This window comes from Gigantopelta aegis, chromosome 1 (assembly GCF_016097555.1).
Source record: "Gigantopelta aegis isolate Gae_Host chromosome 1, Gae_host_genome, whole genome shotgun sequence".
In the NCBI taxonomy this organism is placed as follows: domain Eukaryota; kingdom Metazoa; phylum Mollusca; class Gastropoda; order Neomphalida; family Peltospiridae; genus Gigantopelta; species Gigantopelta aegis.
This window is the reverse complement of record NC_054699.1, coordinates 22,106,482-22,125,914: the sequence shown is the minus strand read 5'-3', so window position 1 is coordinate 22,125,914 and position 19,433 is coordinate 22,106,482. Positions and strand designations below refer to the sequence as shown.

Sequence of the window (19,433 nt, the reverse complement as noted above, 5' to 3'; positions counted from 1 at the left end):
ATACGTACATGTGCTCTGTATTCGTCGTTGTTTTGTTGTGTTGTTTTTCTGCCAGTGTTTCCTCTTACCTTATCAACATTACATATTACATTCACACTGGTATTAATCAGTACTGAGTAGATATATAATTTTTGTTCTTTTCTTTTCTTTTTTTTTCTTTTTTTTAATGAATTGCTAACGATGGGTTACGAATATCTACTGAACTAGTTTGGGGAATACCTTGGCCTACATTACTTTCAATAACCAATCACAAAACATTCTCGTTACGTGTCACACATAATTATGTCAGGGTTGAAAATTAACACGAAAACCAAGGTCGCCAGCAGGGCCAGTTGAAGAAGAAGCTTACTGGCCCTTCTCAAATTCAACTAGCCCTCAAATTATCACATTGGAATTTAACTCCACAGCTAAATATAAACTAGAGTGGAGTCTTTTTGCTGTTGAATAATAACCGTTTTCTTTGAAGAAAACCGGTGAATTGACGTTTAACTTCATAATGAATAAAGTAAAACATGTCATTACGTTTTAAACCCATACCAACTCAAATAAAAAGGAAAGAAAAAGAAATCCAGTATAAACAAACATTTTTCTTTGCAAAGTACCATTAAATTAAACATTAAATCTCATTTTTAATACAGGGTAAAAGATAATGCAGTACAGACTAAAGGTAGAACTGCGCATGCTTTAATAAACTAGTCTGGGAGTGGCAGTTCTCTTTGTGGCGAAGCAAGACGGATGGAATAAATTTTGTGGTGATGCAAGAGGGGAAAAGTTAACATATGCATTTTGATGGTAATTTTTAAAGATTATTTGTTTTAATTTACACTGCACTTTTACCCCCAATAAAATGTTATTTGAGACGGTATGGGTTTAAAACTTAATAAATTAATGTGTTTTTATATGAATTTCATCTTTATTCATTATGTTGGCACTGTCAAAATATAGAGCATGTTCTATGTCTTCTGCTGCCAGATCTGTAGTTTGCGCCAACATAGTCTTTTGTCACATTCGATTCAGTTTTAGTTTCTTTTTGAACTAGTACCATTCTCGGAACAGGCGTGACGTCACACGGCCTAGTTACCGATCATCCGGGTCTTTGGGGGTGAAGCAAAGCCTTAGGTCTCACTACACAGATCACTTCCGGGTGAGAGTTCATTCATCACGGTGCGCTATAGTTCCTAATTGTGACACACGTTATGGTTCACATATTCACTTCTAGGAAATGGTGAAGAATTAAAACAATATGTATGTTTAATGGTAAGCCTTCTGGCTGTATTTTACCCATGTAATTTTGTAATATTGTGTATCGACCTTTTGGGACATGAGTGTACAACGCAAGAGACACCCTGAGTGAATCGGTTAATGAACCACCTGTTCGGACCGGTACTACAGCCAGATGCGGTCATATAGCAAAAAACTGAGATGGAAATGTTCTCAATTTTGGAGTGAAAATAAATGCTTATATTATGTATGTTCGCAATGGTGTATGTTGTTAGTGCCAATGAGAACCCGTTCTATTGGCAATCTTCGTTTGAAGTTGGGCAATTTAACATGGGTTTCAATGGCAGATGACATCTGTGTAGTGAGACCATAATGTAAAACATGAAATTACTGTTTATCCCTCCCAAAATAAGTTTAGCAAGCCAAAATGAAAATGTACTAGTGTAGCATCCTTATAAAAGGTAATTTCATCGATGTGGATTTGAGCCAAGCTTATAGGGGCCTATCTGGGTAAATATTGCAAACAAGGTGTGTGTGTGTCAAAATCTATATTCTAGTATTCTTACATGTAATATATAAATTGATCTGAGTGTCTAACACTGAGTTTCTCATTGTAAAAGGTCAAAATTCAAGGTCACAAGGTCACAAGGTCACAAGGTCAGTATCCAAATTTACCCTAATATCTGTGATTTTGTGCATAATGAATTTTTTAGAATGTACAGTCGTAGTGACAAACAGTTTTGATGGTATTGTGAATATATAACATAGTATTCTACTGTAGCGTTCCTGGTTTTCTGGCGATCTATACTTTCATATTTCCTTGGTTATTATTCTTATTTAGTTCTTCTTCAGATTATTCTTCTTACTAATTATATTAATCACTAATACTAACCTTACTTATATTGGAATGTCAGAAACGTTACGTGACTGTAATAAATGGATTAAAGTGTGGTATGAGACTGTGTTTATTTTTACATGTCTATGGAAAGTTACTCGTGTCTTTCCGGGACTTTGTGGGTTTTGTCGGAATGATCCTGTTGTCTGACCAATCATGTTTTAGGATTATGATTAGCTGACCAATGGAAAAAGGGCTCAGATCAGCCGTGGAAAATAAAACAATTTTCCCCTGGAGCAAACACTTGTAAGGTTTGGCTCCTATTGACAGGTTGTTCGTAGTTTTATGTCTGTATTTCTTGTTACCTTTGCTTGCTTCCAAATGGTTAGACTTAAATAAGTGTTAATATAAGGGCGAGGGTTAAACTTAAGTAGTTGAATTTTTATGTTTGGTTAAGTGTTGACAGGGTTGCGGGGAGGTTCGCTCACCAAGCCGTGTTGCCTGGTTATTTCAGGTGGGTTAGGGGGTGTCTGCTTGGGTTATAGTGATATTGGATCGACTTTCCGAGTTAGCGAACGGGAACTAATGAAAAGGGTGTCGCTAGTCTATAATAGGGAGTAAGGGTCATGGGTTTGTCACAAATAGTGTGAGGGGGCACTTGCCGAATTAGCAAATCGGAGCTAATGAAAAGGGTGCCGCTAGTCTATAATAGGGAGTGTTCGGCCTCTGGTTAGAAGTGGGAAGCTAGTAGATACGCCTATTCCAGCCTAGTTAGGGCGGGGGTACGTGTTTTGGAAAGAGTTCCGAACGTTCCAGCATGCATGCTAATACTATCACTAACCCTAAGCCTAAGCCTAAGCCTGAATGAACTGAATGTTGGAACGTTCGGAACTCTTGCCCGGTTTTTGGTGTAGGAACACTTCAATAGAAAGGGGCGAGGAATTTATTTAGACACAGCTAAATGTTGGGATTTGATCATTGAAGAGTTTATAATTATTTTATATGTTAAATGTCCTATGCTACCTACTAGAAATAAATAAATAACCTGTCATGTTATTATTTAATCTGTTTACATTTAGTATATGGTCGAGGTGTACCAAGGTCACCTATTTCTACTAGTCGGAATTTTCAGTTCGCAAGTCTACAACCGAAAGAGGTAGCCGGACCCGGTACACTTCGGAAATCCCTCCCATTAAAGGGGTGGGATCCGTTATATTCGGATGAAATCCGTTACACTACTATAAAAGTAGAATTTGTATCTGCCATTAATAATGTGTGGATCTTCATGCTGAAATATACAGAAAACCCCAGGATTTCAACACTTCACTGTGAAATAATTGTTGCCCATAGCAACAATTGATGAAAACTAATCGTTTTAATGAACTAACTAGACAATTAGCTTCTTTGTATGTTCCCTATATCAGAACTACCAACAAGGTTTGAAGTTGGGCAATTTAACATGGGTTTCAATGGCAGATGACATCTGTGTAGTGAGACCGTAGTGATTACTGTTTTACATAGAGTAACGTTTTCATATTAACCTTTTGCATGACTTGCATATTGTTATTTATTTTCTGTAGCTAACACATAGTTGCAGCACGTTTTATGAGTATTATAGCAGCTTGGGTTGTCATATAAGAGAAGCGAACAACGGGAATCTGAATTAGTATAATCTATATTCAGTACCAATGTGTTTCCGTATATCTTGTATGTCGATGGGACCTGACTAGAGGCAGGTTGGGCAGAATATAATTTTAGTTGATGCAGTTTTCAGGTAATATTAATTATAAACGTTAACAAGTTTGAAATGATAAGATAATTATTAATATAATAATTATGATGTGAGCTACAAAACATAATTTGTATTTATAATAATAAAATGTGTATACATGATTTAAGATAATTATTTTTATGATTTAACATAATTATTTTATTTCTAAATAGAATGTAAAAATTAAACAATTGCAAAGTTGTTACTTTACAACTTTAAATTGCATTATTACGTCATTCTTATTATATAGATATAATGGCAATAGTGAAAATGTTCCACTGATCAGATTCTTTTATTCTTAACCCCCCCCCCCACCCCCCCCACCCCCACCCAGTTTCTTGAAATAATGAAATGATTTTGTTTTTAAATTACAGATTGTGAAATTATCTCATGATGTTGGCCTTCCTTACCGGTTGAATGCAGGCAAAAAGAAAATAGCAATACTAAAATATCAGACCTTGACATCGAAGGGGAGCTATATCTCTCTCTCTCTCTCTAGCTCAAGGAGAATATTATATAGCTCCTTTTGGCATGTGAATATTAATAATATTTTAAATCCCCCCCCCCCCCATAATCTAAGTTAGGGGAGAAATTAATAACTCCCATATTATTTTCATGCCACGGTCTACAACCTACTAAAACATAGTGTTACCTCATCGAACAAACATACAACTGTTTTAATAATAGGGTTTAACATGGTATATTTATTAATAAAACACAAAAACTTACCCGAGTAAATAATGGTTAACATGTACATATATATATATATAATATAAACTGACAATCAAAAGAAAGTATACCAATTATTTTTTCAAAGTATTAAAAACAACACAAAACACAAGTTGATGCAAATGTTATATTTTGAAAGTATAATAATTTGGAGATAAATAAACACGAGTATACTCAATAAAACCCATAAAATGATAATATCACAGTTCACAACAGCACTAGGGGTGAAATGTGCGAATTCATAAAGGACCACTCATAACGAAGGTGAATAAATTTGACCACACAGAACATGTTTCAATAGCGTGTATGTCCACCACGTGCAAGTATGCAAGCATTGACACGACGTCGGACAGATTTCCGTCAATGACAATAAGGTCTGTCCGCTGTTGGCCACAGATACTGCCCCAAACCATCACAGATCCACCACCAAACGGTTCAGTCTCCTGAACACAGCACAGAGCTGTTCTCTCTCCTACACGTCGGTATATCCGAGTCCTGCCATCAGCTCTGAATAACTGGAACCTGCTCTCATCAGAAAAGAGTACACGTTGCCAGTTCCGATGTTGCCAACGTTGAAACTGACGTGCCTAACGTAAACGTCGAAGTCATTGTTGCCTCGTCAGTGATAGGCCCTGATACCATGCTGTCGTAGTCGACGACGTACAGTGTGGTGACTGATGACATGTCCAAGGCCATTCGCTGCAGATGACGTTATAGTGAGGAATCTGTTACGTAAGTGTAAGATGCGGAGATGGGGTCCTCGTTGGCTGTTGTGACGCGGGGTCTTCCACTTCGTGGTCTGTCTGCAGTCCTGCCAGTCACCCTGTAACGCTGTATCAACCTGGTGATCGTCAGTTTTGTGCAATTCAGGATTTTTGCCACATGGGCATAACTCGCACCCAACTGCACCATACCAATAGCTCTCTCTCTCTCTCTCTCTCTCTCTTCAGCAGTTAGCCTTGCCATGTTCTCTGGTGTTTTACTGTTGACTGAGGCATGTTCTAAGCAATGGAACCCTTTTTTACACCCTTATGTGCACGAGTATCATGTTTCTCGTGCAGTATAAATTTGATGAATAAACTCAGTTTGCACGTGCGGCATCGCCAAAATGCAGCAATGTGCGACTATTCGTCATTGATTGCATTATAACTAACAATACTGGAACCTATCTAACCTTCCATGAACGTGTATTGTGTTTATTTATAATAAAAATAATTGGTATACTTTCTTTTGATCGTCAGTTTATATATATATATATATATATATATATATATATATATATATATATATATATATAATATATATATATATAAAAATGATAAAAGAAAACAAGTGTACAGTATATATGTATTTTAAAAAACAATTTAAAGAAATAATGATCCTTTTACATGTTTCAATGTTATCTTCAGAAAGGATCTGCTAAATAACTGCTAAATATGACGTCATACATATTATGACGTTACTGTAGTAGAAGGGGATTGATTTAATTACGTCATTGTTGCTTTTATCTAACGAAGAGCATTAAGAAGTGGACAAAACTTTCTAATAAAATACATTTCCTTTGTCTTTCTTTTCATTTCATCATTGGTATCTATGTGATAAAATGGGAAAATGGTGAATTTAATATCTTTTTGTGCCGCACATGTATTTAAATGTGAACTCAAGGGTATGCATCTTGTTTCAGGTTGTTTTATTTGCTATATATATATAAAAATGTGTGTTATTTTATATCTAGTCACAGTGGATATTGCAGATATTTTCTTGTTCAGTCTTGGGCTGTGTTGGAATTGTTATTGCAATTACAATTTAAGTAATATGTTCAAAACTAACTTTTCAGAAGATACAGGTGAAGAAAGGAGATCGAGGCAATTATCATGACTTAGTAAACTGATCTGTGTCAGTATGCCTTCTGCTAGACTACACACATATAACCTAAGTTGCTTTTAACTTGGGTTAAATTACCTCTTGTATAGAAAAAGTTTGTTTTGTTTAACGACACCTCTAGGGCACATTGATTATTAATCATCGGCTATTGGATGTCAAACATTTGGTAATTTTGACTCGTAGTCAATAGAGGAAACCTACGACATTTTCTTAATGCAGCAAGGGATCTTAATTTTATATGCACTTTCCCACAGACAGGAAAGCACATACCACGGCCTTTGTCCAGTTGTGGTGCACTGGTTGGAACGATAAAAAAAACCCAATTAGTTGAACGGATCCACTGAGGTGGTTCGATCCTGCGACGCAAGAACCTCGAACGAGCGCTCAACCGACTGAGCTAAATCCCACACCCCTCTTGTATGGATGCACTTATGTAGCATATTCAAGGAAAATGTATGAATGAGATGATTAAAAGCTATATTATTCTCCATGTGAAACAGTGTTTTCAGAAAGGAATACAAATATCAGATATGGCAGATGACCATTTTATTGCAGATAATTGCTGAAGCAGATTGTGTGCATACGGACGCGCGCGCGCACACGCACACGCACACACACACACACACATAATCCGAAGAAAGGCAGAATACCATAAAACGACATGTAGATGCAAAAAGGTAAGTCCTTTAACTTGAACAGAATTAAAATATACAAATGTGCCACAAACACCAAATTACATTGATTCATAACAGAGTAAATTAAAAAAAAATAAACAGAAACATATACTGACACACAATGAAAACGCAAAACAGATATTTTTCAATATTTTGTTGTGATTAATGAAAAATATATTTATTGGACTTGAAATAACAATTTAACAGAAAAGAAACACTGCCATCGTTCCGAAATGAGAGGATTCTACAGACGACTCTGCACATTTGGTCGGTGGCCCCTCCAGATGAGTCACATACCGAGGGAACTCGCCAAAGCCGGTTTCTTCTACACGGGAGACCACGATGTCGTCGTCTGTTACGCATGTGCGGGTAATGGTGGACGTGTTTTTCTCGGCTCCGAGTAGATTGGCCAAAATATAGTTTATAGATACGCTTTCAAGATGAAATAACAAGCGAAAAGAAGAAATATGTTCGGAGTGAATGCAGACTTTAAATATTTGTAAGTGTTAAACTGATATACTTTTCAAAATTTTCTTGGACATGTGCATGTGCATGTGTTATCTCATTGAACAGTTGACATTTGAGTTGGTTCAAGTCGAGTTTGACGTTACGCTTGATTGGCTATACTGAAAGTCACAAGTGTTTATTTACATTCCGCACGCGCATTGTCTGAAACTGACCAAGCTGTATGCTGTAAAAAGCAAGGTTTTATTTGTACGATTAGAATGGCTACAAATAATATATCTACGGTTCTTGGGAACACACGAGACGTGATGTATGGGGATAATGTTGAGCAAGCTGGAAAGTTCACACTTGATTATGTTGTTGAACTTATGAAAAAAATGGACTCCAGACTGTCGCATATAGAGATATATGTTCAGAAAATAGAGGATGTTCAGTCATCCATTACATCGCTGACAGCGAAAGTGAGTACGCTAGAAGCTGACGTTAAGACTGCTCACAAGAAGAGCAGGGAGCTGGAAAATAGTATCCAAGGACTGAGTAATTTTTATGATGGTGTGAAAAGTGCATGCGACAAAAGTAAATCTGATATTGCACAGATAAAAACCAGACTCACATCTGCAGATAAGGACAGTAATGAAATAAAAGCAGAACTCGAGACGGTACGAAAAGAACGCGAGGAATTGAAGGCTACTATTACTGATTTACAGTGTAGATCAATGAAAAACAATCTCATATTCACAGGACTTGCCAAAAACAATAACGAAAACACAGAAGATGTACTAAGGGAGTTTATCTGTCATGAACTTGGAGTGGAATGGGACATAGAGTTTGGCAATGTCCATCGATTCGGCCGAAGACGTGGTGGTAATCCTCGACCTATTGTTGCGCGTTTTCTTTACTTTAAAGATCTTGCTATGGTCAAATCCAAAGCATACAGACTGAAAAATAAGCCATACGGAATCAATGAGCAGTTTCCCGCCGTTGTCGAAGAGCGTCGCAAGAAGTTGTACCCGGTAGCAAAGAGGTTCAGAGTAGCAGGTCACAAGACCAAGATGATAAGAGACAAACTATTCGTAGATGGCCGACTTTACGAAAACACGGCCGCATCGGAAACTGACCCAAGATCTTACAGGGATGTTGTGCAGTCTACACCGCCACGTACGTCACAGAATACCCAGCGTAAACAGTCCAGCGAACGTGACAGGAGACCTACAGCGAAAAGACAGCGTGCTTCTTTTACACCAATATCGGATCACCATCACGCATCTGGACCATCGGATACCAGTGACAATGCAGTATAGGGACTCGCGGGGGGTGGTTTATCTGTACTATCTTGGAACGTGTGTAGGTCTTTAAATAACAAACTGCAAGATGTGGAATTTTTAGACATCATTTGTAAATACGTATTATTTGTTTATATGAATGCTGGATAGATTCTAATGATATAACCATACCCAATTATATTACATGCAATATACCTAGAGAGCATGGCAAAGGAGGAGGAATAGTTATTTTCATCAGAGACTCTTTAAAAGATTGTTGTTTTTGTATTGAGAAGGTTTGCGATAGCATTGTTATACTGCAGCTGGTAGCTAATGTTAATGTTGGTAGAGATACTTATATTTTTATTAATTACATCCCCCCTATCAATAGTACATATTATAATAACAATATAATGTTGATTTATTTCCAGTGCTTGAAGATAGTATAGCTAGATATATCGAGTTAGGTAACATTATAGCTATTGGTGACTTTAACAGTCGTACTGGGACTGGTTCTGACTTCATTGAAAATGATAGACTATCTGAATTCACAGCACATATATTATCTAACGTTGTAGAATACATACCTGATGCTGATATCGTATCACGTTTCAATGAAGATAAAACAATAAATCAGTTCGGCAGGAAACTTATCTTTATGTAAAACTAGTGGTCTACGGATTTTAAATGGTAGACATTCTGGAGATAGAAACGGAAATATAACAGTTTATAATCCTAATGGCTCTAGCCTTATAGATTATGTACTTATAAATGAATCTTGTTTTGAATTAATTGAACAGTTTGAGTCAGGTAACTTTAATTGTTTTTCGGACCATTCGCCAGTTTGTTTTACAATATACTACCCTGTTGTAGAAGAAATTAATTATGTACCAAATGTAAAAGAACAAACGCATTTTAGTGTAAAATGGAATGATGAAAATAATCAAGAGATTGTTCTCAAAATTGCTGAGCGTATGGATGCTTTATTAAATATATGTACCATAAAAGAAACCAGTCATGAAAATATAAATACATGTGTAGACAAATTTACAAATGAACTGAATAACATTATTTTACCTTATTGTTCCATTAAGACTTACAAAACTAGTACAACAGAGAAAAGATCATCTAAGACCAAACGTGAAGATAAACCTTGGTTTAACGAAGTTTTGAAACAACGATACAATGAATACAGAAAATCCATACGAAATTTTAACGCTAACAAAACTAATGACAATCGCATTGAACTTATTCGGGTAAAAAAAATATACAAAAAATTAGAATATAAATTCAAAAAGAAATATAAATGCCAACAGGGTAACATGTTGAATTATTTAAGAAAATATAACCCTAAAACGTTTTACAAATATTTTCAGAAAAGAAAACAAAATAACAGATCGGAGTTGAGTAATGATGCATTTTTCAACCATTTTTCCAATCTGGCTGGTACCGAACCTACCACTAACCATGAAGTAGATGAGTTCTTCTCGAGTTATGATACACACGCTAGTCAAAGATCATGTACTGCATTAGATCATGACATTACTGAAAAAGAAATCGTCATTGCGATTAAAGGGTTACAGAAGAACAAAGCCTGTGGTTATGATCATATTTTAAATGAGTATCTTATAAATTGTAAAGATGTTTTGATGCCATGTCTACTTTTATTGTTTAATAATGTTTTTAAATCTGGTCACTATCCTCAGTCTTGGTCAGTTGGTTGTATTGTTCTTGTTTTTAAAAAAGGAAATACAAATGATACTGACAATTACAGGGGCATTACATTAATCAGTTGTTTGGGTAAACTTTTTACTTCTATTTTAAACAAAAGATTGCTAGATTACGACTTAGATAATGATATCATTACTGACGCCCAACTAGGATTCAGAAACCAAATGTCTACTATAGATACCATTTTTATCTTACAACATTTAATACATAGAACACTAAAGAATCGAACACGTTTATATTGTTGCTTTGTAGATTACAAAAAAGCTTTTGATTTTATTAAGACAAAACTTGTGGTTCAAACTAATTCAACAAGGTATCGAAGGAAGAATGTTAGCTATTATACGGTCTTTATATAATGATGTTAAATGTTGTGTAAAATACAATAATGAACTTTCTGATTTTGTTATGTGCAAGAATGGTTTATTTCAGGGTGAGGTTTTGTCACCAATATTATTTTCTATGTATGTTAACGATTGCGAAATGCACCCACTATCAGATAATTGGTCATATGTTGATATACAAATGTTAAATATATTTCTAATAATGTATGCCGATGATATGGTGCTTCTAGCTGAAACACCCGAAGGATTGCAAAAAATGCTTGATTCAATATCTAATTATACAAGTAAATGGGATTTAACAGTAAATACAACTAAGACCCAAATTATTGTTTTTAGAAATGGAGGCAAACTTCGAGATAATGAGAAGTGGTTCTATAATGGTTGTCAACTAGAGGTTGCCAATGAATTTAATTACCTTGGTATTTTATTTTATTATAACGGAAAATTTAGTAGGACACAAAAAAGAGCAGCGGAACAAGGTCGTAAAGCTTTATTCTTAATTCATAACGTATGTAAAAATAATTATTTTAATATTGAAACAATGCTATCTGTATTTGATACCTATGTCAACAGTGTTCTTAGTTATGGATCGGAAGTATGGGGTTTCCACCCTGGCCAAGACGTTGAAAAGATTCATTTACAATTTTGTAAAAAGTTACTGGGTGTACGGAAAGGGACATGTAATGATTTTGTATATAGTGAATTAGGAAGATTTCCATTGTATATTATTAGAAAACTAAGAATTTTTAAATACTGGATCAAACTACGTAATACTAATAACTGCATATTAATGGCTATATATGAGGAAATGGATCAGCTTGATAACAATTGGTTAATGGATGTTAAACAGGAACTAAATGCACTTGGTTTAAATTATATATGGAGTCTAACGGAAGTTGATAATAATACTTACAGTGTAATTAAGCAAAGATTGTGTGATGTGTTCAAGCAACAATCTTACAATAGAATAACAGCAACGTCAAAAGGTAATTTGTATAAATATTTATTAACTGAATTTAAATTGCAAAGTTATCTTACAAAACCGTTGGACGTTACACAATTGAAAGAAATTACAAAATTTAGACTCTGCGCCCATAAATTAAATATAGAATTTGGTAGATACAGAAACATTGAAAGATCAGAAAGATTATGTACAGTATGTAATACAAATGAAGTAGAAGATGAGTACCATTTCATTCTACAATGTCCAAGATACAATGATATAAGAACACAATTTATAAAACAATATTATTATAAACGTCCAAGTGTTTTCAAGCTTATACAACTTTTAAGAACTGACAATAATAAAGATCTTAATAACCTTGGGAAATATTTACAACGGGCAAATAAGGTAAGAAATGAACTAGTGGAATAAAGACGTAATGCTAATAGTGATGTACAATGTAGTGCATCATACATGTGTATCCCAATAGCACCTCAAGTATTTTAAATTTTCTCTTATGTAATAACGACCTATATCTTTATGTGATATAAGTCAGCAGTACTGTGATACTTTGTATTATATATGTCTATAATGTTAAATGACTCGCCACCATTATCCTGTACATTATTGTGTACGTATCTGTATAATATATGCTATATTGTTTGTATGATGCTGATGAGTTGTAAAACTTAAGGCAATAAAAGGAACTTGAACTTGTTACTGTTGTGGACTACGCACCTACGGATGGAAGAAGATGGACGATCCAGTGATGGAACATTACAGACTGCCCTGAGATGTCCCTACGTTAACAATGTGTTCAGACATTAAACATGTATTTTATGTGTGTGCTACTTTTCGTTTTGTAAAATATACATGTGAATAACACGTTTTGTTTGTTATTAATGTAAGGGTGTCCCTGTGTGTGTGTGTGTGTGTGTGTGTGTGTGTGTGTGTGTGTGTGTGTGTGTGTGTACCTGTGTGTAGCTCTGAGTGTGACTCTGTGTATGGCCCTGAGTGTGGCCCTGTGGCCCTGTGGCCCTGAGCCGTGCACCAGCTATGCTTTGGGATGGTGGGATGGGTCATACGTACCACACAAAATTCAAACTACATCTTTGTGCGCATGCGTGAAATTGTAGAGAGTATAAATAAAGGGGTAGTGAGTAACATCGTCATTTGAAGTAAAACCTTCAGAGAAGTAACATGTCAGACCAGTACAAGTTGTACATTCCCGACGTGGGCACATGGACCCGCTTTTACAAGTTGCAAGCAGAAGGCAAACTTCAACCTCATTTTCCAGTGCAGCGTGGTGGGAAAAGTCAGATGATGTATAGTGTGGATCGATGTCTAGAACTCTACGATCCCACGTGGAAAAAAGAAAAAGACGAACAGAGCAAGCCCTCTGCACCCAAAGTCGTCATGGTCTCCCCAACGCAACAGGTGGTAGAGCAAGCCAAGGCCGAGCAGAAATGGAAACGAGAACAGAGTGGCGTGGAACAAAAACGACGAGAGCAGACTGACATAGGTCAAAAACGGCACAAGCATTTCTGAGAAGACTATAAAAGGGGCGTGACAGTTTCACCATCGTCAGTTCACGTCGAGACGTTGAAGAGTTAACACCATGAGTCAGTATGTTTCCAACACTGAATATCATGAATAGAAGGTCATGTCCCATATGTGCAAAGACTTATTACAAACCATGAAACATGATACGGCACTGGGAAAATGTACGTGTTTTACCACAATGAACACTAGCTCCGGCTCCAGCTCTGGCTCCGGCTCTGGCTCCGGCTCCTCTGACTCCTCTGGCTCCTCTGGCTCCGGCTCTGGCTCCAGCTTTGGCTTATCTGGCTCCTTTGGCTCCTCTAGCTCCGGCTCTGGCTCCAGCTCCTATGGCTTCTGCTTTCTTAGTCCATCCCTTCACCATGATCGTGTCGGGACCCACGTCGTGTGGAAAGACTTCTTTGGTATACAAACTGCTGAGGGATGGTAAAATTCACCCGCCTCCCCAGCGCATCAACTGGCTCTACAAACGATGGCAACCCCTCTATGATACGATCAAAATGGTTGCTCGAGTAAAATATTGGCTCACCTATACCGGGTCATGGGCTTCCGTGACTTTGGTGTATGATGACCCGCCACCACCCAAGAGGAAGAGGAAGACCAGGAAGAGGAACCTTCGTCGCTCCAACCCCCAGGACCTGTGAAACCAGCACAGCCAGCTGTTGCAGATTTATCTCATCAGACGGAGTTCTTGGATTCAACGCCGCCGATGTTGGACACAGCGATGTGTGAGAATCCACAGCCGGCGACTCCTGTTCCAGCCCCCAGGGCAGCTCCGGTGCAGTGGTCAATTATACGGACTGCTCCTGTCGAGCCGCCTAGAATCCCTATTGTTGCAGCTGCAACAGAAAAGAGGAAGGCGAAATCACATTGATTTATTAATCATCGGCTATTGGATGTTAAACATATGGTCATTTTGACAGTCATAGATAGGAAACCCACTACATTATTCCATTAGTAGCAAGGGATCTTTTATATGCACCATCCCACAGACAGGATAGCACATACCACGGCCTTTGATATACCAGTCGTGGTGCACTGGCTGGAACGAGAAATAACCCAATGGTCCCACCGACGGGGATCGATCCCACACCGACGTCATATCAAGCGAGCGCTCTACCACTGGGTTATGTCCCGCCCCTGCCTGATGACAATGTCACAAGTTAGAATTATGTTTTGCTAGGAAACTAACTAGCAGTTGCTACAAGCGGGACGTAGCCCAGTGGTAAAGTGCTTGCCTGATGTACAGTCGGTTTAGGATCGATCCCCGTTGGTAGGTCCATTTCTTCGTTTATCAAAGGCCGTGGTATGTGCTATCCTGTCTGTGGGATGGTGCATATAAAAGATCCCTTGCTACTAATGGAAAAGTTTAAAAATTACAACAAAACAAACTTTAACAATTGCAACCCATATTGGAACTACTTCAACTACAAAACAAAATGACACCAAGCGTGTGTGCAGGTGGGGGTTTTTGGGGGTTTTTTTTTTTTTTTTTGGGGGGGGGGGGGGGGGGGGGGTTGATAGAGCACAAGAATATTTTCTTTTTTCTTCAATACATTTCCAGAGATTGATCCTAGTCCGACCAGACATCAAGCAAATGCTTAACCACCGGGCTGCGTCCTGCCCCTTCCATGACACAAGAGTGCACTCTTATCAGATTAACACAACAAGAGGTGGATACAAACATTTATTTCTTTAATAATCTTCCTAATCTTTTGTCACATAGCAATCAGAATTCATCAATTTCGTAGTCACAGAGTCATGGTTAATGCTAGTGTCAGACTACCAACTGCCAGCACAAACTGTCCAGTTGCTAGTCTGAGTGCTCTTACAATTCTATTCTCATCCTGTAACCCATTAGCTGTTAATCGTAAGTCGGGAGTTGGGGAATTACAACACAACCATCGAGTTGGCCAACTTTCTACTGGCAGTTGGTAGTTGGAGCCCATACCCTGGGGAAAACGTTTGTTATAAGGCAGTATTTTACAACAAAAAAACTGAAAAAAGAAAAACAACAAAACCCTCCCCAAATATAATGGACTAAGAAACAACCTGGTTAATTTTTAAAGATAAAATGAAAGTAAATATATGTTTAATGTCTATATTTACATATATATAAATCTAAAAATGTAAACACTTTTATAGAAAAAAATTAATAGGAATGTCAATAATAGTAATAAATATGCATTAATTAGTAAAATGAAACTGTGCATAAATATAGAATTGAAATCAGATACATAAACATACTCAGACCCCATGGGTTGTAAGTGTCCTGGACAAGAAAAATACGATGAAAATATCACACATTTTAAAAGGTCTTTGTTACTTTATACATATAAATCAATTTCTTCATCTAAAGGTCAATTCATTCTTTGATTGTTGACCTCATGCGAAACTGATCTTTACTTTATTTATTAAGTCAACACATTGTAAATGAAAAAGTCTTGAACGAACGCACACCAAAATCTAATATAAACTGTGTTAAAACCACACTGAATTCACTGAAATAATGAGGATTAGGTTTAACAGAAGCAGAAATGGGCAAGTCAACAATTCGCCAGAAAGAGTCAGCGATGGAAGTATGAATCTAGCACAATAAAACATTTGAAAAAAAAAAAAACGTGGAGGGGGAGAGGAGAAATGATTTGCTTTTGTGTTCAGGACTGTTGGTGGAAGGGAAGGGAACTCTATTAACATGCCTGTATCCCAAAGGTTTAGGCACGCCCACCCAGGACTTAATCTCTGACATCGCCAGTGACCAATGCCGGGACAGAAGGGATATTGGTGGCTGGGTGTATCATGGCATAACATTGTCCCTACACAGACTCCAATTTTAAAATGATAGTAAAGGCTCATGGAGACTGAATGCTGCGCATGCGTGGTCCAATAATTCAATGAAAAGAGATGGACAAACTTGGGAGATAATGAATTCCAAACGGTTAAATCGTTTTTCAGTTACATTTTGTTATTTTTGAAGAAGCCAACATGTGGAAAAGTGATTTTTAGAAAAAAACTAGGGCACTTCCATCAGTTAGCAGTACTGAAAGTAAAAAAAAAGAAGAAATTTGTTTACAGAATGTAAAAGTTGCACCTGTATGCAACAGCGACTTTAATACAGCGTTTGACTGTACATGGGTTAATATAACTCTTTTTTTGACTGTATTGGGGTTAATATCACTCTTTTTGCGTATTTGAGTGTTTTTTTATAGATTAAAAAGTCAAGTCTCCCTCCTGTTATAAACTTCGCCCTCTCAAAAGTGTCAGAGAGAAGTGACTTTGCTCTATGATTTTAACCTACTATCACAGTGTTAACAGTATGTGTTATTAAAAATAACAAACAATGTTCTCACCAACGGGCGTGTAAGAAGAACAATTACAACACCTATAAATATAAAAATGATCTATGATGGGCCTGCTGATAGACACAGATAGCTGAGGCAGGTTCAGGAGCTCAGGCACCTAAATGTTCACTGACTGAAGAACAATTACAACACCTATAAATATAAAAATGATCTATGATGGGCCTGCTGATAGACACAGATAGCTGAGCTAGGTTCTGAAGCCCAGGCACCTAAATGTTCACTGACTGAAGAACAATTACAACACCTATAAATATAAAAATGATCTATGATGGGCCTGCTGATAGACACAGATAGCTGAGGCAGGTTCAGGAGCCCAGGCACCTAAATGTTCATTGACTGCAAGCACTCACTCGCCCCGTCCTGAACTTGCCCCCGATGCGAGTGTTGGTGGTGTGAGTTAGACACTCTCTCCGATGAGGCCGAGACACATTTTTCTGTAGTCACCACTTGTGTCGCCCTTGATGATGATGGCCAGAGTCTTACTGTATAGCTTCAGAAACTCTTCTTTGATCTTCCCCATGTCAATCTGAACAAATAAAACATGAGGAGTTTAACACATGATTTGGCCAGTCTTACTGTATAGCTTTTGAAATTCTTCTTTGATCCTGCCCAGGTCAATCTCAACAAACAAAACATGAGGAGTTTAACACATGATTTGGCCAGAGTTTTACTGTATAGTTTCTGAAATTCTTCTTTGATCTTGCCCAGGTCAATCTGAACAAATAAAATACAAGTAGTTTAACACATGATTTGGCCAGAGTCTTACTGTACAGCTTCTGAAACTCTTCTTTGATCCTGCCCACGTCAATCTGAACAAATAAAACATGAAGCGTTCGACACATGATTTGGCCAAAGTCTTACTGTAAAGCTTCTGAAACAGTCTTAACAGTACTGTACAGCTTCTGAAACTTTTCTTTGATCCTGCCCAGATGAATCTGAACAAAAAAAAACCCATGAGATGTTTAACAACTAATGAGTTATACGATGAGAATTGAGTTGTAAGAGTGCTTAGACTAGCAACTGGACAATCGTTGGTCAACTTTCTGCTGGCAGTTGGTAGTTTGAGTCTAGCATAAAGTACACTGTTGATAAACCTTATCAGTCGATAACAACACTAGGTATTATTTATTTCTCTTTTGCATTCATTTTTTAAATAATTCTTTTACAATATTATAATTTTTGTTTGTATCTATTTGTTTATTTTTACTTCATTTTATTCTTTCTTCTTTCCTTTTGTGGAAACATGTTTATTACTGTCGTAACATATTATATGTATCACTGTGTTTATCCTATAACATCAATGTAAGGCAGTGATACCAGGGCCCCAAACCCTGGCACTACGGAATTTGTGCATCCTATAACATCAATGTAAGGTAGTGATACCAGGGCCCCCAACCCTGGCACTACGGTATATGTTTATCCTATAACATCAATGTAAGGCAGTGATACCAGGGCCCCCAACCCTGGCACTACGGTATTTGTTTATCCTATAACATCAATGTAAGGCAGTGATACCAGGGCCCCAAACCCTGGCACTACGGAATTTGTGCATCCTATAACATCAATGTAAGGTAGTGATACCAGGGCCCCCAACCCTGGCACTACGGTATATGTTTATCCTATAACATCAATGTAAGGCAGTGATACCAGGGCCCCCAACCCTGGCACTACGGTATTTGTTTATCCTATAACATCAATGTAAGGCAGTGATACCAGGGCCCCAAACCCTGGCACTACGGTATTTGTTTATCCTATAACATCAATGTAAGGTAGTGATACCAGGGCCCCCAACCCTGGCACTACTGTATTTGTGTATCCTATAACATCAATGTAAGGTAGTGATACCAGGGTCCCCAACCCTGGCACTACGGTATATGTTTATCCTATAACATCAATGTAAGGTAGTGATACCAGGGCCCCCAACCCTGGCACTACGGTATTTGTTTATCCTATAACATCAATGCAAGGCAGTGATACCAGGGCCCCCAACCCTGGCACTACGGTATATGTTTATCCTATAACATCAATGTAAGGCAGTGATACCAGGGCCCCCAACCCTGGCACTACGGTATTTGTTTATCCTATAACATCAATGTAAGGTAGTGATACCAGGGCCCCTTCTTCTTCTTCTTCTTCTTCTTCTTCTTCAGAGATCCTGGCCATTTCAGATGCGTAGTCCGGTATTGTGGACGAAGTCCGCCGTCTGCCTTAATCTACTGCCACACCTTGCTGGATAGCCTTAACGGACGTCCGACGGAGCGAAAGAAAATTATCCGGTGGTGAAAGTCGTCTCCGTTGCTGCTCGAGGCCCCCTCGAATGGAAAAACACCCGATATTTAGCGGATAAAATGCACAATCACCGAACAAGTACAGGACAATTACCGGCCACTGTAACGGACATTACCGTACGAGTAACGGACAAGATCCGGTCAAAACGAAAGCGGAACTCATCAGAAACTGACAAAACCTTCTTCAAACGTATTTGTACAGGCCACGTGACGGACAAAACGGGTATAAATAATCCGGTGAATTGAACACACACCCCTGCCTGCTACCGACCTTGGTCGGGCTGCTGGTGCTCCCTTGCACCTGCCAGTGCAGGCGGTCCCTCCTCTCACCCCCCCCCCCCCCCCCCCACCTTTCCTGTCCTGGACG

General features: G+C 37.8%; 1 protein-coding gene across 1 annotated transcript; it reads left to right on the top strand.

The window, feature by feature from the left end:
• Positions 1-13,597: 13,597 nt before the first annotated feature.
• Positions 13,598-14,290, top strand: LOC121370995 (RNA-binding protein with serine-rich domain 1-like). The gene is made up of 2 exons (XM_041496627.1): positions 13,598-13,820; positions 14,004-14,290. The coding sequence occupies exons 1-2, from the start codon at positions 13,598-13,600 to the stop codon at positions 14,288-14,290; spliced, it is 510 nt and encodes a 169-aa protein (XP_041352561.1).
• The last annotated feature ends 5,143 nt before the right edge of the window (positions 14,291-19,433 follow it).